The 21,045-nt window shown below is 46.6% G+C and overlaps 1 protein-coding gene across 1 annotated transcript in view; it reads right to left on the bottom strand.

The window, feature by feature from the left end:
* The window catches only part of SAMD7 (sterile alpha motif domain containing 7), a 106,305-nt gene that overhangs the window by 65,326 nt on the left and 19,934 nt on the right, over positions 1-21,045 (bottom strand). The window contains exons 3-4 of the mRNA XM_075864041.1: positions 4,309-4,439; positions 4,049-4,130 (exon numbers count right to left, since the gene is read on the bottom strand). Coding sequence (XP_075720156.1) covers positions 4,049-4,130; positions 4,309-4,439 — 213 coding nt within the window. The remainder of the gene's footprint in view (positions 1-4,048; positions 4,131-4,308; positions 4,440-21,045) is intronic.

Raw genomic sequence — 21,045 nt, 5'->3', positions numbered from 1 at the left:
AAGTACAACATGCCACGAGAAAACAATCTCAAAATCGCTTGGATAGGTAAAAGCATTTCGGAGTTATTACTACATAAAGGAACACATGTCAGATTTGAAAAAAATCGTCTGTGTCCAGAAGGCCAAAACAGGCTGGGTCCTGAAGGGGTTAAGAAAAATAAACATGCATGATGGCAGAAGAGTGGAATAGGCTAAAAACCTAAGCCAGTGGGAAACTTTTTAAAGAATTGTTCATACGTGGTGGAAATTTACCACTGCAGATTTTGCCTTAAATTCGTGGCAATTACGCAACAAATCAGCGGCAAAATTGGCATATGTGAGGGTTTATCCAGATACGGCGGATTTCGCAGCGGTCTTGCCTCAGGTATCAGCCTTTGCATTGCAAAATCTGAAATACACAATGAAAATCTGCTGCTTCTTTGCAACAGACTGAGCATGCTGCGGAATGTAAATTCCGCACTGCCAGCTATTTTCCGCACCGTTGTTTTCTGCAATGTCTGCACTAAGTAAACTAAAAAGCCATAGAAACCAAAGAATGAAAAGGCTGCTGCGGATTTCCACTGCGGCCTGTCCACTGCAAATCTGACATGTTTGAACATGTCCTTATAATGAAATGATAATGCAGCAATCAGCACTAAAATGGTGGCGTCCTGGAGCAGGTGATGAAATACAATAATAATGTAGCTCTCCATCTGTTGTCCATAGATTACTACATGGGGCCCTATGTACAGGGGGCCCTATCTACAAGGGGCACTATCTACAGGGGACTCTACTCTACATGAGACTCTACAGGGGGTACCATCTACAGGGGGCCCTATCTGCAGGGGGCCCTATCTACAGGGGACTCTACAGGGGGCACTATCTACAGGGGACTCTACAGGGGGCACTATCTACAGGGGACTCTACAGGGGGCCCTACATACAGGTGGCCCTATCTACAAGTGACACTATCTACAGGGAACCCTATCTACAAGGGACACTTTCTACAGGGTGCACTATTTACAGGGGACTCTACATGGGGCACAATCTACAGGGAACTCTACAGGGGGCACTATCTACAGGGGGCTCTATCTACAGGGGACACTACTGGGGGCACTATCTACAAGGGGCCCTATCTACAAGGGGCACTATCTACAGGGGGCAATATCTACAGGGGATACTATCTACTGGGGACTCTACAGGGAGCACTATATACAAGGGCACTATATACAGGGTACTTTATGGGGGAATTATTTACATGGAACACTATGGGGGCACTATCTACAGGGGGCTCTATAGAGAGCACTATCTACAGGAGGCTCTATAGAGACCACTATCTACAGATGGCTCTATATGGGGCACTATCTACAGGGGGCTCTATGAGTGGCACGAGCTACAGGGGGCATTTTGAGTGGCACTATCTACAGTGTGTGTGTGGTGCTTTACTTTACAGTGTTAGACATAATTTTATTCATGGGCACAGTGTATGGTACTATTATATTCAGGGGCACAATTTATGGTGCTACTATATTCAGGGGAACAGTTTATTATACGATTATATTCAGGGGCATAGTTTATGGTGCTATTATATTTAGGGGCGTAGTGTTTGGCACCATGGGTTTTTTATCTTCGTTTATAGGTTTCGGAAATGTTGAAAAAGGGAGCAGCCGAAGACATTTGAGTGGCAAACTCCACAGAAATGGGTCGTGGACAGGAGGAGTCGTCATGGAGGTCTGGATTTGACGCGTATGTCTTTGTCGGCAAAACAGAGAATCTGTTGTTGAAAATTTTAATCCCACCCCTGGATACTGGTGATTCTACAGGGGGCCCTATCTGCAGGGGGCCCTATCTACAGGGGACTCTACAGGGGGCACTATCTACAGGGGACTCTACAGGGGGCACTATCTACAGGGGACTCTACAGGGGGCCCTACATACAGGTGGCCCTATCTACAAGTGACACTATCTACAGGGAACCCTATCTACAAGGGACACTTTCTACAGGGTGCACTATTTACAGGGGACTCTACATGGGGCACAATCTACAGGGAACTCTACAGGGGGCACTATCTACAGGGGGCTCTATCTACAGGGGACACTACTGGGGGCACTATCTACAAGGGGCCCTATCTACAAGGGGCACTATCTACAGGGGGCAATATCTACAGGGGATACTATCTACTGGGGACTCTACAGGGAGCACTATATACAAGGGCACTATATACAGGGTACTTTATGGGGGAATTATTTACATGGAACACTATGGGGGCACTATCTACAGGGGGCTCTATAGAGAGCACTATCTACAGGAGGCTCTATAGAGACCACTATCTACAGATGGCTCTATATGGGGCACTATCTACAGGGGGCTCTATGAGTGGCACGAGCTACAGGGGGCATTTTGAGTGGCACTATCTACAGTGTGTGTGTGGTGCTTTACTTTACAGTGTTAGACATAATTTTATTAATGGGCACAGTGTATGGTACTATTATATTCAGGGGCACAATTTATGGTGCTACTATATTCAGGGGAACAGTTTATTATACGATTATATTCAGGGGCATAGTTTATGGTGCTATTATATTTAGGGGCGTAGTGTTTGGCACCATGGGTTTTTTATCTTCGTTTATAGGTTTCGGAAATGTTGAAAAAGGGAGCAGCCGAAGACATTTGAGTGGCAAACTCCACAGAAATGGGTCGTGGACAGGAGGAGTCGTCATGGAGGTCTGGATTTGACGCGTATGTCTTTGTCGGCAAAACAGAGAATCTGTTGTTGAAAATTTTAATCCCACCCCTGGATACTGGTGATTCTACAGTAAACTGATGATCTCATTTAAAAAGATATTCTCAACCTTTGGGAGACTTAAAGCATAACTATATTTTAGACTAAATAAAAAAACATTTTGCTGCTTTAGGCTTCGTTCACATCTGCATTGGTGTCCCGTTCTGACGTTCCATCTGAGCTTTCCATCAGAACGGGACCCTGAACAGACACAAACTAACACAAATGCAAACCAGAGGTAGTCGATTACGCTATTGCTTCCGGCAAAACAACGGGTCCGGTGCACAACAGAGACAAACGGAAACAATGGGCACCGGATCCGTCACCATTAAAATCAATGATGATGGAAACTGAAACCTCTGGTTTCCGTTTGTGTCAGTTTGTGTCTGTTCAGGGTCCCGTTCTGATGGAAAGCTCATACGGAACGTGTGAATGGGACCCCAACGCAGATGTTAACGAAGCCTAAGATGTACATTAGATATATTACATGTATTGTAGCCAGAAATGTAACCTGCATATGTTGGGTCTTCCTCATCTGGTTTCTGTAAATACATATATTCTCTCGCCATGCTTGCTGAGAGGGCGGCTCTTTCTGAAGATGCAATAGCTGTACTGTGTCCTCTGAGCCAATCAGATAACCCCTCCCCCGCTGCTCCCCCACCCCTGTCCTCATGCTGTCTTACTAAAACACTGATGCAGAGAGAGCTGCATCTCCCTTCTCCCTGTATACTATTTACTGTTTCATACTGGATAGATTTTTTTTGTGACTAAGGCCCCATACACACGACCGTAAAATAGGTCCGTAATTGCGGACTGTAATACGGTCTGCAATTACGGACCTATTCAGTTCTATTGGCTGCGGACACCTTTCCGTATTGCTACGGATGGGCATCTGTGCCGTAGAAATGTTCAGAAAATTATGGAACATGTCCGTTCTTTTGCATTTTACGGGCCGTGCTCCCATACTTTGTATGGGAGCACAGCTCGAAAGTGCAGGCGGCAGCCAACAACCGGCCGTACCCGCAAACGGCCGTGTGCATGGTGGCTAAGGAGGTTTTCTGAACATTTATGGAGAGGCTGCAATAAGGAAAAGGCTGCTAGAAGATGATGAAAATGCCCCTCATCCCTGATAAGATATATTACAAAGTTTTATATATTCACATTTGCTACTAGTTTTTGCAAAATAAAGTTCTAACAATAGACACGCTTCAAATACACTTACAAATTGTATCATTTTTCTTAGCATATTCAAGGATTATATTTTTCATTGCTGAAACCTCTAATATACCTGGTCATATTTTGTTTCTGTAATAGTTCCTGTCTCCTAGCCACAAAATCCAAAGGCTCCGTGTGTAAGAAGTTGCTGTAACCTATAGGTAAAGTAGAGAGGCTATTTAAAGTATATTCATTAGATTCAAACAATCATGATAATTTATTTTTTCCAGAAATAAAAGATAATATACTATTGTTTAAGTCAATAGATATACTGTATATTGCAGAATAAGAATATGCGATGAAGATCCGTTCTAAATGTAATCATAGCATTACCTGGGGTAGAGAAAACTCTGTTGGACATGACACTTGAATGACCAGGAACTGATGATCCAAAGTGTGAGGCCAAATGCATTTGTCGTGTGTCATTGGGAATAATTAGATCATTTGATGGTAATAATTCTCCTCTAATAAGAAAAAAATAGCATTAGTTTTTGAAATGTGAAATTTACTAACTCCACCATTTTGTCTTATATTCTATACTTCCATTTTTACTTCAATATAAAATCGATGCTTAGAGAATGTATTAATGGGTTTTTGCTGTGTGTACGAGAATCTTTGCTGGATAACAAAAGCGTTGACTTGAGAAATTTACAAGACTCTTATTCTAAGGGAAAAAGCAGAGGACTCAAGACAACGCCTTTCACAGAAGATGATAAAGGAGAGATGACTACTAAAATAAAATTAATCCTAGATAATGAATTGATAGAAAATATTGCAATGCGAAGAAAAATTCTACATGTAATCTTATTTTTGGTTTGTGCAAGCTCAAGAGAAAATATTGTAGCTGATGTAGTAAAAGTCCAGCCTAAGAATACTATATAAACTCCCTCATATTGTATGGAGAAGAGCATTTGCCATCACATGCAAAGTCACATCCATACGTCACTTCTCTGTGAACCTTTTTCTTAAGAAAATAAATATACATGGAGCAAATGTTTGACATTGAATTGTCCGCCACAATTATGGTGCCGAAACCCGGGTACCAAGGACAGGAGACCGAACTGGTGCCATCAAACAGGTGAGAAACTTTTTTTTCATTCGCTCTCCTCCTTTAGTGTCCAGTCCCTCTGTTCTCTGTCCTACTGTCCCCCAGAACCTCAAACAGTTGTTAAATGTACTAACCTCTTTTTGATATGTATGTGAATGAATAAATGAGGATGTTGGTGCATGCCACATCAGAGTGAAAGAGGCCCTTACGGCAGAGTGATTGAAACTGCCTCAAGATGCACCTCTACGGAGAAAGCATGGTGGGGCAGTGCAGTGCACGAGTGTTTTTTCTATTTTTCTTTGTTTGTCAAGTAAATTGTCATTAATCACTGCCTGAGAAGCAAAAGGACAAAAGTAAAATTGAAGGTTAAGTGTATTTGGGTGTAGTTTCTGTACTGGTCTACCTTGGTTTGTCAGTACAGGTCCTTTGGGTACCCCCTGCACTCAGCCTTTGGACATCGTTGATTAAATTCAGCTTCAGTCCACTGTTGCTATTGGGTGTAGGGCTATTCCCAGGGAATGAGAGCGAACCGATCTCTGATCACCTCTTGGCCTGTTGCTTGACAGCCTTGTGTCATGCTGGTGTTGGTTCTGCATCTAGGTACATTCAAGGGCCCGTGTCCTGAAGCTACACCTGGCTTGTCTCCCTCATGAAAAATCATAATGCTTAGAAATTACCTTTCTTAGATTGTTTGACATAGATGATATAGAGGGCAGATCCTTTGTGAGATTATTGTTTTGTTGTTTGTCATTTGATTCTGTTGAAAGATGTGTTTAGTGTATAATGAGTGTATACGGATACGTAGGGGATACGTAGTGTGGCACTTTCCCTAACAGCCAATAGCAATAGAGATTTGTCAGTGAAAATAAAAACTGAGAGAGAAGGGTGTGAGTCCCCTCCATCATATCAGGGCTTGGGGCAACAGTCACGGCAAATGAGGATCTGGCCGATCACCAAATCAGAGTAGAGGACGTCCACAGTCTCCTCATCCTCACAGGAGGAGATGAATATGAGGTATGGCACATGGGTGAGCAGGCACCTGTTAAAATGGTGTAAGCTTACTAGGGGATTGAATTCAGGTATTCCAAAGACAGGCACATATGAACTGGCCCGCTGGGTCTGTTTTATTCACAGTAGGCATTAGAACAGGGACTAGTCAGTCAGGTGAAGATAAGCAGCCTGAAGATGAGGAAGAGGGAGAATTAATTTCCAACATAGAACAAGTAACAATGTTTCTAGTGGAACCCACCACAGCGGACCTAGAGGTCCCTGACTCGAGCACCTAGGATACTACAATGGACACAGGGGCTAGATTAAAAGCCCACTTCAAGTGCCCACTAGTTCGGCTGAGGTGTACCCCACTGCAGAGTTGTCGCTTATATATTGCTCCCCACCCCCAGTGTATATTGAGCCCCGGTTCAGAGCCACTGCCCCTTAATTTATGTCTCCTCATTCTACCCCCACCCTATTAGAGGAAGTATCTGCCCCAGGGAGGGGAAAAGTTTTGTGCGGAGTACAGGGGGAGCTCCTGATCATCCCTAAAATTAACCAAAAGGAAGTAGACAGGTTTACTGAGGAACAACTGTCACCTCTGGCCTCAGCCTTCCCTGTCAGGCAACAACTAATACAGGGTACAAATGGCCAGATAGATAGAAGGATCACTCAACATGTCCCGTGGGGAAATTAGAGGATTCCCCTCATCAATCCCTAAACCACGGAACAATCCAAATGAATTTGTAAATGAACTGTACAATATTGAAGTGAGTTACAATCCTACTTGGATGGACCTGTTGTAGCATCCATGGTCGCGGGCCGTCGGGTTTACTCACCTCCCGACGCCCGCAGCCATTGGATCTGTGAGCGCTGGTCCCCATCTCCTTCCTAGGAGACGCCAGCGCTCACTTCCGCTATGGTCCGCTGTGTCTCGTAGGGTGCGTGAGCATGCTCGTGCCCGCTCTTAAAGGGCCAGCGCGCGCACATGAAAACAATAATCATTAACCCACATGATTTCCTGCTCTATAAGAATGCCCCAGCCCTTCTGATCCTTGCCTGAGCATTGTTAGTATATCCCAAGTCTGTCTTGCAAATGGTCCCTTAGTGTTTCCCGTTCCAGTTGTTACCCGTGCCCTGTTACCTGTTCCTGTATCCCATGCTGTGTTCTTGTTCCTGCGCCTACTAGTGTTGGAGTCGTGTCCTACTGCACCTGCCACATGCAGTGTCTTCTGCCATGTCCAGTGTCTTCTGCCACGTCCCGTGCTTAAGCCACAGCCACTGTCTGGACTAGTTCAGGTACCCGAGTGTTACGAACTGCTATAGACTTTTTTATAGACTGACACCAGGTCAGCTGCCTCTCCGCTACGGCGGAGCGGCCTAGTGGGTCCACATACCCTGTGACCGTGACACCAGTTGCAGATAATAAAGGCCACAGCTGGTCAAATAGATGCACCAGCCATCTACACCAGGCTCACCCTACCACAAAATCCATCAAAACGTGAATACACTCCTCAAATGGCATTACAGTATGTCACCGAGATCAAGAACAAGATTGTAGATGTCTTTCCTCCACAGTCCTGAATAAGGGTTACTAATATTCAATAAAAGGTTAAAGAACCAGTGGAGGATTATTTTGAAAGGTTTAGACAGGTTGCAGAAGAGGCAGGTGGGAATTTAGATGACCAAGGAATGGAAAACATGCTGACTGCCAGCTTAGTGTCTGGACTGAATAAGAATATTCATAATAAATTGATCTCTGCCCATGCCGATTGGCATGATAAATCAGTCTCAACACTAATGAGCCTAGCTAGGTCAATCCAGAGGAATATACAAAAGTTACAGGAAAAAAAGAGTTCAAAAGATAATGATGGTAAATGTACCTGAGAGACAGATAGAAGGGGGTAAAACCTGGGGAGGAAATAGATGGGATCGTAGCAAATCCAGATGCTACAACTGTGGGAAAATGGGTCACTTTTTACGGGATTGCAGGGCCTCAAGGAAGGGAGATAGGAGAGTAATCAACAAGAAGGGTTCCAGTGTTACCAGTTATCTCTGAGAGCAGGGGGGCGATGCCTTTGTCCATTTGACCCTCTCTGAAATGTGTTATTATACAGTGGAGTGCCTGGAGGACACTGGAGCAGCCCGCAGTAGTCTCAAAAGATCGGAAGCCCCAAATTTAAAAACTACCAGGTTTATAGATGCTGTAGGACTCGGGGGTAAACTCATTACATTGAAGGAAACTGTAGCGACCCCTGTTAATATAGGTCCAATTAGCACCTCCCTTTCTTTTGTCATTAGTGAATCTGTTCCCTGCAGTTTGCTGGGGAGAGATGCACTGATGAATTTGAAAGCTAACATCCAGTACACAGAGAATGGACCTATTGTGACTTCATCGGTGGGATCAGAGAACCATAGCACCCTGGAAAGTCTGATTCCTCTGATGGTGGTCTGCAGTCTTCCAGAGCAGGATATCCCTCCTGATATGGAAGAAGTCCCCCAGGATATCTTGGGTATAAAAGGAGGACCAGTGGGCCTGATAAAACAAGCTCATCAAGCTTAGACCTCGAGCTAACTTACCCAGAGTCCCTCAATATCCCCTCACTATGAAACAAATTAATGTTGCAAGAGACCAAATTGAATCTTTTGTGAATCAGGGCATCCTGGTTCGCATAACATCCCCGGTAAATATGCCCATGTATCCAGTGGCTCGGCCTGGAAAACAAGGCCAGTTCCGTTTGATCCATGACCTACAGGCAGTAAACAAAATTATCCATGAAGACTCCCCACTTGTCCCAAATCCTCACAATATTCAGGGAGAGATCCCACCATATGCCTCCTGGTTTAGTGTGATAGATCTAGTTGATCGTTCCTCTGTGTTCCTTTGTACCCAGACTCACAGTATCTATTTGTCTTAACCTTTGAGGGACAACAGTATGCTTGGACAAGGTTGCCACAGGGAATGGTTTCTTTACCATCTGAATTTGGTCAAATTATGAAATAGGTCCTGGATAGGTGGCAATTGCCACCAGAGGTCATTAATGTGCAGTATGTTGACGATCTCTTGCTAACAGCCCCCACAAGGGAGCTGTGCATTAGCGCAACTGCTTCTCTATTGTCCTACCTGAGTGCTGAGGGATGCAAAGAATCTCCTAGTAAGCTACAGTTTTGCCACGAAAAAGTTACCTTCTTGGGCCACTGTATTTCGCAGGGCTATAAACATATCACTACTGGTAGAGTCTCTGTGATCCAGAGGGCACCATACCCACCGAGTGCCAAGCAAATCAGAGCCTTTTTGGGACTTCTTGGGAACTGTAGACAATGGTTATCAAATACGTCTCAGCATTCTGCTCCCCTTTATGCTCTGATAACTTAGGCTGGTCACATAGAGTTGTCTGCAGAGGAAAAACAGGCTGTAGATCATTTGAAAGCTGCCATACTTAGTGCCCCTTCACTAGCACTACCAAACTATACCAAGCCATACTACCTGTTTTGCCATGAACAGGTGGGACAGGCTTCAGGGGTGCTTACTCAGAAGTATGGAGGGAAACAGAAACCAGTGGGCTACTTTAGTGTCAAACTTGATTTTGTCATCTCAGCAGAAGCTGCATGTGTCAAATCAGTAGCTGTGGGAGCCCTCCTAGTTGAAAAGACAGCTGATATTATTATGGGAAATCAATTATTTCTTATGGTTCCACGTGCTGTACAAGCAGTCCTTCACAGCCTAACCACCAGACACCTCTCTGCAGCCAGATTAACCAAATATGAAATCTCCCTGCTAGCACCATCTAACATCACCATACCCAGGTGTAAGGTACTAAATCCTGCTACCCTCTTACCACTCTAGACTACTGAGAATGGACAGAATCCAGAGCACGATTGTGAGAAGGTGGTGGAACTTTTCTACACTCACCCAGTCCTGTGCTGGATGAGACCATCCCAAATGCTGAAATGACCCGCTATGTGGATGGTTTCAGACAACAAAAACCAGAGGGAGGGTTTGCTGCAGGTTTTGCCGTAACAGATGACACCTCTGTTTTGTACTTTGAAATCCTTGATCTTGGCATACATTCTGCCCACAGTGCAGAGTTGCTTGCCCTGATCAAGGCATGTAAACTGGCAGAAGGAAAGACTGTAAATATATATACACAGACTCAGGGGCGTAGCTAAAGGCTCATGGGCCCCGATGCAAAAGTTCTTATTGGGCCCCCCCGCAAACTCCTCATGGCCGACGGTCCGCAGCTTTCAGCTGCATCGCTGGGTCTCCTAAGTGACCCAACAATGCAGCACTAGCAGCCGGGGCGTCACTAAGGCTGGGTTCACACACCCTATTTATGGACGTAATTCGGGCGTTTTAGCATTAAATTACGTCCGAAAATGCGGCTCAAATGCGTTGGCAAACATCTGCCCGTTCATTTGAATGGGTTTTACGATGTTCTGTGCCGACGGTCATTTTTTTTACGCGCCGCTGTCAAAAGGCGGCGCGTAAAAAAGACGCCCGCGTCAAAGAAGTGCCTGTCACTTCTTCAGACGTAAATGGAGCCGTTTTCCATGAACTCCATGGAAAAACAGCTCCAATTACGTCCGTAATGGACGCAGCAAAAAATGCCTGCACATGCCATTATGTCTGAAATTCCGGAGCTGTTTTCTCCTGAAAACAGCCCCGTAATTTCAGCCGTAACGGACGCTGCCGTGTGAACATACCCTCAGAGCTTAAAATGTCAGGGGAAATAGCCCCAATACATATGTGTCCGCCCAAAAAAAAAATGTGTGTATAGGAGACAGCATAGCATATCTATAGCACTACGACCCTATAAACTATGGATAGGATTAGATACATTGGCTGAGCAGACAGTATCACACATGATAGGATTAGATACAATGGCTGAGCAGACAGTATCACACATGATAGGATTAGATACAGTGGCTGAGCAGACAGTATCACACATGATAGGATTAGATGCAGTGGCTGAGCAGACAGTATCACACATGATAGGATTAGATGCAGTGGCTGAGCAGACAGTATCACACATGATAGGATTAGATACAGTGGCTGAGCAGACAGTATCACACATGATAGGATTAGATACAGTGGCTGAGCAGACAGTATCACACATGATAGGATTAGATACAGCGGCTGTAATGGCAGGAAGGAGGTGAAGGGAAAGTGAGCCCTAATCTACCCACCGCCCTGTCCCTGCCTACTTGCAACGACCCACCCTAGGCGACGGGGTACAACTGGGCGGCGGTCCCTACGCTGTCTAAGTGCACGGGAGAACAAACAGGGAACACGTAAGGGAAGGGGCAGTAGCCCACGGAACGCCGCGAGGAAACGGGGCGGTGAATGAGTAGTCAGGACCAGGATGAAGTGGAGTATACCAACGTGAGCACGGAGAAGGAAGCAAGCCAGGGGCAAAGCGAAGCAGGTTAAGGGGAACTGCAGCAAGGCAGAAGCACGGCAGAAACAGGCTGGAGCAAGCAGCAGTGGGGCCAGGAATCCAGAAGAATTACAAGCACTGAGGAAGAGAACACGGCAGGTAATAATGGACAGGGGGCGAAGCTAACTCCGACTGACCAGGCCGCGATAGGCTCTCCCACTCCTGAGCCTGCCACCCTGGTTGGCGGGAGCCGGTGTCAGTCTAAGAGGTCTGGCCTCAGGTGTGGATTGATTAATCCCAGGAGTATACCTAGACGTAGTACCTGGCAGATCCCTAACAGTACTCCTCCTTTTATGAGGGGCCACCGGACCCTTACTAAGAGGACCCGGTTTAGTAGGGAAGAGAAGGTGGAACCTCCTGATCAATACCCCAGCGTGAACATCACGAGCAGGTACCCAAGTCCTCTCCTCCGGCCCGTATCCTCTCCAATGGACCAGGTACTGGAGGGAGCCCTGGACCATCCTACTGTCCATAATCTTGGCCACCTCGAATTCCACCCCCTCAGGGGTGAGAACGGGAACAGGAGGTTTCCTCGAGGGGGACCAGGATGGGGAGCAGCGTTTAAGGAGGGAGGCATGGAAGACGTCATGTATGCGAAAGGATGGGGGCAGCTCCAGACGGAAGGATACAGGGTTGAGGACTTCAATGATCTTATAAGGTCCAATAAATCGGGGAGCAAACTTCCTGGACGGGACCTTAAGGCGCAAGTTCCTGGACGACAACCAGACCAAACCCCGACGACAAACCGGGGGTTAGCAGAACGTCTACTATCAGCCTGAATCTTTTGTGCGCTCTGGGACGCCTCTAGGTTCTTCTGAACCTGGGCCCAGACTGTGCACAGTTCCCGATGAACATCCTCTACCTCAGGATTATTGGAACAACCAGGGGAAACGGAGGAGAACCTTGGGTTAAACCCGAAATTACAGAAAAACGGGGAGACCCCCGACGAGTTACTGACCCGGTTATTCAGGGAAAATTCAGCAAGGGGAAGGAATGAGACCCAATCGAATTGACAGTCAGAGATGAAACACCTTAAATATTGTTCCAGGGATTGGTTAGTCCTTTCCGTTTGGCCATTAGTTTCGGGATGGAAGGCGGAGGAGAAGGACAGATCAATCTCCAACTTTTTACAAAAAGCTCTCCAAAATAAGGAAACAAATTGTACCCCTCTGTCAGAAACGATATTGACTGGGGCCCCATGGAGACGCAGGATGTGTTTCACAAACAAAGAAGCTAACGTCTTGGCGTTAGGTAGCTTCTTAAGGGGCACAAAGTGGCACATCTTGCTGAAGCGGTCTACTACCACCCACACCACCGACTTGCCCTGAGATGGGGGCAAATCAGTGATAAAATCCATGGAGATATGGGTCCAAGGTCTCTGGGGAATGGGCAAGGAACGTAGTAGGCCCGCAGGTCGGGACTTAGGGGATTTGGACCTGGCGCAAACCTCACAAGCGGCGACGTAAGCCCTAACGTCTTTAGGCAACCCAGGCCACCAATAGTTTCTGGTAATGAGGTGTTTGGTGCCCAGATAGAGCGGGGTCATGGTTTTCCCTGAGTACCCTTAGCCGGTATTGCAGGGGAACAAACAGTTTGTCCCCAGGGACGTTCCCGGGAGCTGAACCCTGATCAGCCGCGATATCAGAAGCTAAATCAGAATCTGTGGCAGAAACGATTATACCAGGGGGTAAAATACAAGCAGGATCCTTCTCGGAAGGAGGATTGGCCATGAAACTACGTGACAGAGCATCAGCCTTAATATTCTTGGACCCAGCCCTATAGGTAACCAAGAAATTAAATCTGGTAAAGAATAGTGCCCACCGAGCTTGTCTAGGATTAAGCCTCCTGGCCGATTCTAGGAAAACCAGATTCTTGTGATCCGTAAGGACCGTTACCTGGTGTCTGGCCCCCTCCAGGAAGTGCCGCCACTCTTCAAAAGCCCATTTAATGGCTAGAAGTTCGCAGTTGCCTATGTCATAGTTACTCTCCGTGGGCGAAAACTTCCTAGAGAAGTAAGCACAGGGGCGGAGATGGGTGAGGGAGCTGGTACCCTGGGACAAGACGGCCCCCACTCCCACCTCTGATGCGTCAACCTCCACAATAAATGGCTCCTCTTGGTTGGGCTGAATCAGCACGGGGGCCGAGATAAAGCACTTCTTGAGGGTCTCAAAGGCCTGGACGGCCTCAGGGGGCCAATGGAGGACATCAGCACCCTTGCGAGTAAGGTCCGTAAGAGGCTTAGCGACGACCGATAAGTTGGCAATAAATCTCCTGTAATAGTTGGCGAACCCTAAAAAACACTGTAACGCCTTAAGGGAGGCAGGTTGGACCCATTCCGCCACAGCCTGAACCTTGGCAGGGTCCATGCGGAATTCATGAGGAGTGAGGATTTGCCCTAAAAATGGTATCTCCTGTACCCCAAAGACACATTTTTCAGTCTTAGCAACAGATTATTCTCCCGAAGGACCTGGAGCACCTTCCTGACATGCTCCACGTGGGAGGACCAGTCCTTGGAAAACACCAGTATGTCATCAAGGTACACAACAAGAAAATTACCCAGGTAATCTCTCAGGATTTCATTAATAAAATTCTGGAAGACAGCAGGGGCATTACACAACCCAAAGGGCATGACCAGGTATTCGAAATGACCCTCGGGTGTGTTGAACGCAGTTTTCCACTCATCCCCCTCTTTGATGCGGATAAGGTTATATGCCCCCCGTAGATCGAACTTAGAAAACCATTGGGCTCCCTGAACCTGATTAAAAAGATCCGGAATCAAAGGAAGTGGGTACTGGTTCCTTACGGTGACCTTATTCAGGTTACGATAATCAATGCACGGCCTAAGACCACCATCCTTCTTCCCCACGAAGAAGAAGCCAGCACCTACAGGAGAAGTCGAGGGGCGAATGAAACCCTTGGCCAGGCATTCTTGGATATACACCCTCATAGCTTCACGTTCAGGACATGAAAGATTAAATATCCTACCCTTAGGAAGCTTGGCACCAGGCACCAAATCGATGGCGCAATCGTAATCTCTATGGGGGGCAACACCTCGGAGGCCTCCTTAGAAAACACATCGGCGAAGTCCTGAACAAACTCAGGAAGCGTGTTTACCTCCTCCCGGGGAGAAATAGAGTTAACAGAAAGACATGACATAAGACATTCACTACCCCATTTGGTGAGATCCCCAGTATTCCAATCAAACGTGGGATTATGCAACTGCAACCAGGGAAGACCTAATACCAGATCAGACGATAATCCCTGCATCACCAGTACAGAGCACTGCTCCAAATGCATGGAGCCAACCAGGAGTTCAAAAACAGGAGTATGCTGAGTAAAATAACCATTAGCAAGGGGAGTTGAGTCGATACCTACTACAGGGATAGGATAAGGTAAATCAATTAAAGGCATTTTTAGAGACATAGCAAATTCCACAGACATGATATTAGCAGATGAGCCAGAATCCACGAAAGCACTGCCCATGGCAGACCGGCCAGCAAACGAGACCTGAAAGGGAAGCAAAATTTTATTGCGTTTCACATTAACGGGAAATACCTGTGCGCCCAAGTGATCTCCCCGATGATCACTTAGGCGCGGAAGTTTTCCGGCTTTTTATTCTTGCGCCTGGGACAGGTGTTCAGCAGATGCTTGTCGTCCCCACAGTAGAAGCAGAGACCATTCATTCTGCGAAACTCCCTACGTTGTCGAGGGGACATGGAGGCCCCGAGTTGCATAGGTACCTCCGAGTCCTCCGTGGAGGGGCGAGGAGACGGGACCTCGGGGGGGATCGCAGAAAAGTCAGAGGGGAGCACATTGAAACGTTCAAGCTGACGTTCCCTGAGACGTCGGTCAAGTCGTACTGCTAGGGCCATAACCTGGTCAAGGGAGTCAGAAGAGGGGTAGCTAACCAGCAGATCCTTGAGGGCGTCAGATAATCCTAACCTAAACTGGCACCTTAGGGCCGGATCGTTCCACCGAGAAGCTACGCACCACTTTCTAAAATCAGAACAGTATTCCTCAACTGGTCTCCTACCCTGACGTAAGGTCACCAGCTGACTCTCGGCTAAAGCCGTCCTGTCAGTCTCGTCGTAAATGAGTCCGAGGGCAGAGAAAAAACGATCAACAGAGGAAAGTTCAGGGGCGTCAGGAGCCAAGGAGAAAGCCCACTCTTGGGGCCCTTCCTGGAGTCGGGATATGATGATACCCACCCGCTGGTTCTCGGAACCTGAGGAGTGGGGTTTTAGGCGGAAATACAGTCTGCAACTCTCCCGGAAGGAGAGAAACGTCTTACGGTCCCCTGAGAACCGGTCAGGTAACTTGAGGTCGGGTTCTAGAGGTGAGGTGAGGGGTACTACTAAGGCAGCGTCACCCTGGTTGACCCTTTGGGCCAGGGCCTGGACCTGTAGGGAGAGGCCCTGCATCTGCTGGGTCAGGGTCTCAAGGGGGTCCATGATAGCGTCAGCATAGGAGAAATGGTAGACTAGGTATGGGCTTGTAATTATGTAATGGCAGGAAGGAGGTGAAGGGAAAGTGAGCCCTAATCTACCCACCGCCCTGTCCCTGCCTACTTGCAACGACCCGCCCTAGGCGACGGGGTACAACTGGGCGGCGGTCCCTACGCTGTCTAAGTGCACGGGAGAACAAACAGGGAACACGCAAGGGAAGGGGCAGTAGCCCACGGAACGCCGCGAGGAAACGGAGCGGTGAATGAGTAGTCAGGACCAGGATGAAGTGGAGTATACCAACGTGAGCACGGAGAAGGAAGCAAGCCAGGGGCAAAGCGAAGCAGGTTAAGGGGAACTGCAGCAAGGCAGAAGCACGGCAGAAACAGGCTGGAGCAAGCAGCAGTGGGGCCAGGAATCCAGAAGAATTACAAGTACTGAGGAAGAGAACACGGCAGGTAATAATGGACAGGGGGCGGAGCTAACTCTGACTGACCAGGCCGCGATAGGCTCTCCCACTCCTGAGCCTGCCACCCTGGTTGGTGGGAGCCGGTGTCAGTCTAAGAGGTCTGGCCTCAGGTGTGGATTGATTAATCCCAGGAGTATACCTAGACGTAGTACCTGGCAGATCCCTAACAGCGGCTCAGCAGACAGGATTAGAGATAGGGCCCAGCAGACAGTATCACACATGATTGGATTAGATATAGGGCCCAGCAGACAGTATCACACATGATAGGATTAGATACAGTGACTCAGCAGACAGTATTACACATGATAGGATTACATATAGGGCCCAGCAGACAGTATCACACATGATTGGATTAGATATAGGGCCCAGCAGACAGTATTACACATGATAGGATTAGATACAGTGGCTCAGCAGACAGTATCACACATGATTGGATTAGATACAGGACTCAGCTCGCTGACATTGCGGCTCCAGCGCTGGACCCAGGAAAGGTAAGAATAATAATTTTGCTTCTTTATGTGTTACTGATTATTTTTGTGTGTTTGTGGTTTTTTACAGGTTCGGTTGTTGGACTTCGGATACGAGGATTTCAATGACAGCGTTTTTTTATTCTCAATAAAATGGTTAATGAGGGTTGTGTTTTTTTATTTCAATAAAATATTTTTTCTATGTGCTTGTATCTTTTTAAACTTTATTATCACCGCCTTAGTAATGGCCGCTGGCTGATTGGCAACCTCCATTACTAAGGCGGGGCTTAATGCAGAGGCCAACACCACCAGGGGTGCTGGGAAGAGCCGGGTACGAACCAGTACCCATCCATTTGTAGTGACGGGCAGGCACCGGGTGGCCGCAGGCTGGTAGTATTAGACTGGGGAAGGCCAAAAACAGTGGCCCCTACCACCCTGGTAATGCTGCCTGCTGCTGCTGTGTTGTATCTGGCTGGTTATGAAAATTGGGGGGGACCCCACATCGTTCTTTCCAATTATTATTTTTTTTTTTTAAATGACGTGGGGTCCCCCCCATTTTTCATAACCAGCCAGATACAATAAAGCAGCAGCAGCCTAGCATTACCAGGGTGGGAAGGACCACTGTATCTGGCCTTTCCCCTCCTAATAATACCAACCTGCGGTCACCCCAGTGGCCGACCATCACTACAGATGGTCAGGTACTGGATCGTACCCGGCTCTTCCCAGCACCACTGGTGGCGGTGGGTACCGGGGTAATAATGGGGGTTAGTGTTAGCCTCTGCACCGGCTAACACTAAGCCCCGCCTTAGCAATGGATACTGTCAATCAGCCATTACTAAGGCGGTAGTAATATAGTTTAAAAAAAACCACAAAGACATAGAAAAAATATTTTATTGAAATAAAAAAAAAACCCACACAACCCTCATTAACCATTTTATTGATAATAAAAAAAAAAGCCGTCATCGAAGTAGTCCTGGAATCCGCCGTAGTCCAACGACCGAACCTGTAAGAAAACACACAAGAAAAACGATTAGTAACACATGTGTTAGGCTTTGATACAGGGCCCATGTGTGATACTGTCTGTGGGACCCTGTATCTAAGCCTACCACAACGTAGGCTTAGATACAGGGTCCAGCAGACAGTAATCTCGTACGAGAGCTGCTTCCCCTTAATTTCACTACTCGCTCACACTGTGAATCGCCGACACCGATTCACAGTGTGACCGGAATGAAGTGACCGGAATGAAGGGGAGCAGCTCTCGTACGAGTGCTGCAGCCCCTATAAAACAGCTGATTGGCGGGTCCCGGGAGTCGGACCCCGCCAGTCAAGGCTAATCTTACCTTCCTCTGCAGCCGCGGCGGTAGTTCTGTCGTCTCGATGCTGTGCGCGGCGCATAGCGCTGTGACGTCATGCGATGCGCACAGCGCTTGATGTCAGGACCTCCGCTGCGATCCGGAACCAGGAAGGTAAGTAAAGTCTGTTACTATAGTAACAGGGGCCCGCGGCCCGAGTTACTATAGTAACTTTTTATTGATGTGGTGCGGGGGGGGGGGGGCTGTGGGCCCCCATGGCTTCGGGGCCCGGTCGCAAACGCCGTAAAAAAAAAAGAACAAAAAACACTGTCAGAATTGCTGGTTTTTGGGCACCTTGATTGGCAAAAAATGGAATAAAATGTGATCGGAAAATTGCGTGTACCCCAAAATGGTACCATTGAAAACTACAGATTGTTCCGCAACAAACAAGCCCTCACATAGCTCCGGTGGAGAAAAAATAACAAAGTTCTGCCTCTCAGAATCTAGCGACACAAAAGGTGCAGAGTGTTCCAAAAGCGGATAAGATCGGGCACCATTTATCAGTGCAACACTGGCCACCTATCTGCAGATTATTATTTATTTACAACATTATTATACCCTCTTATTATACCCTGATGTACCCCTCACAGTTTACATATGCCCCCACATTATAAACTGAAATATCAGCAATACCCCAAACAGAACTACTACCAAGCTAAATCTGTGCTCCAAAAGCCAAATGCCGCTCCCTCACTTCTGAACCCCACAGCGTGCCCAAACAGCAGTTTATGTCCACATATATGGCATCGCCATACCCGGGAGAACCCGCTTAAAATTTTTTGAGGTATTTGGCTTCGGTGGCACAAACTGGGTACAACATATTGTGCACTAAAATGGCATATCAGCGGAAAATTGCAATTTTTACTTTGCACCATCTGCTGCACATTAATTTCTCATGAAAAAACACCTCTGGGGTCAAAATGCTCACTACACCCCTTAAAATGCCGTAAGTGGTGTAGTTTCCAAAATAGGGGTCATTACTTGGGGGTTTGTTTTACTATTTGACCCCAGAGCCCTGAAATTGTGGACCAATGGTGTGAAAATCACCAAAATAGACCTCAAATGCGCATGGTGCCCTTCACTTCTGAGCCCTGTCATATGTCCAGGCAAATGACAAATGCCTTGAGGGGTGTAGTTTCTAAAATGGGGTCACTTCTTGGGGGCTACCACTGTACTCTGGTACCTTAGGGTTTTGCAAATGCAACATGGCGCCCAAAAACCAAGCCAGCAAAATCTGCATGCCTAATAGCGCTCCTGCCTTTCTGAGCCCTTCTGTGTGTCCAATCAGCAGTTTATTACCCCATATGGGGTATTGCCGTAATCGGGAGAAATTGCTTTTCAAATGCTTTTAATCCTTTATTCCTTGTAAAAATTGAAAATTTCCATGTTTTATCAGAAGAAAAGTAATTTTAAATTTCACAGTATAATTCCACTAAATTCAGCAAAAAAACTGTGGGGTCAAAATGCTCTCTTTACCCGTCGATAATTTCCTTCAGGGGTGTAGTTTCCCAAATGGGGTTACTTTTGGGTGATTTCCACTGATTTGGAAAATTTTAGCAAATTTTGAGCTCCAAAAGCCAAATGGTTCTCCTTTCCTTCTAAGCCCTGCCGTCGGTCCAAACAGCAGTTTATCACCACATATGGGGTATTGCCGTGCTCAGAAGAGTTTGATTTACAAATGTTAGGGTACTTTTTTCTCCTTTATCTATTGTGAAAATGGAAGAATCTGAGCTAAATCTACATTTAGTAAAGTAGATTTTAATTTTCACGGCCTAATTACACTAAATTCAGCAAAAAACCTGTGAGGTCAAAATGCTCACTTTACTCCTCAAAAAATACCTTCAGGGGTGTAGTTTCCCAAATGGGGTCATTTTTGGGTGGTTTCTACTGATTTGGTGCCTCAGGGACTTTGCAAATGCGACATGGCACCCATTCCAGCAAAACTTGAGTTCCAAAAGCCAAATGGTGCTTCTTCCCTTCTGAGCCCTGCCATGGGTCCAAACAGCAGATTATTACCACATATGGGGTATTGCCGTAATCAGGAGAAATTGCTTTTCAAATGTTGTGGTGTTTTTTGTCGTTTATGCCTTGTCAATATTGAAGTTTTAGATTTTCATTTTTACATCCTAATACCACTAAATTCAGCAAAAAACCTGCTGGGTTAAAATGCTCACTATACCCCTTGATAAATTCCTTCAGGAGTGTAGATTGCCAAATGATGTCTTTTTGGGGGGTTTCCACTGTTTTGGCACCACAAGACCTCTTCAACCTGACATGGTGCCTAAAATATATTCTAATAAAATGGAGGCTGCAAAATCCACTAGGTTTTCCTTTGCTTCTGAGGCCGATGCTTCAGGCCAGTAGTGTACTAGGGCCACAGGTGGGATATTTCTAAAAATTGCAGAATCTGGGCAATAAATATGGAGTTGTGTTTTTCTGGTAAAAGCTTCTGTGTTAAAAATTAAAACAAATTTTCTGCAAAAAAAAATAAATTTGTAAATTTCACCTTCACATTGCTTTAATTCCTGTGAAACACCAAAATGGTTAAGAAACTTTCGAAATGCTGCTCCGAATACTTTGAGGGGTGCAGTTTTTAAAATGGGGTGTTTTATATGTTTTTTTTAACCCCTTCCCACTCCTGGACGTACTATTAGGTCATGGTAGCTGTATCGTTAGCGCTCCATGACCTAATAACACGTCACGGGAATAACGGCCTCCTCCCGACACATACAAGAGCTGTGACTGCTGCTGTCTCGTACAGCAGCTGCCGCAGCTCCTACAGCGGGGACCGATCGCTGTGTCCCCGCTGATTAACCCCTTAAAAGCCGCGTTCAATAGGGATCACGGCTTTTTAGGGGTTAAGC

This window comes from Rhinoderma darwinii, chromosome 4 (assembly GCF_050947455.1).
Source record: "Rhinoderma darwinii isolate aRhiDar2 chromosome 4, aRhiDar2.hap1, whole genome shotgun sequence".
Classification (NCBI taxonomy): domain Eukaryota; kingdom Metazoa; phylum Chordata; class Amphibia; order Anura; family Rhinodermatidae; genus Rhinoderma; species Rhinoderma darwinii.
This window is presented reverse-complemented; position numbering and strand designations above follow the sequence as displayed.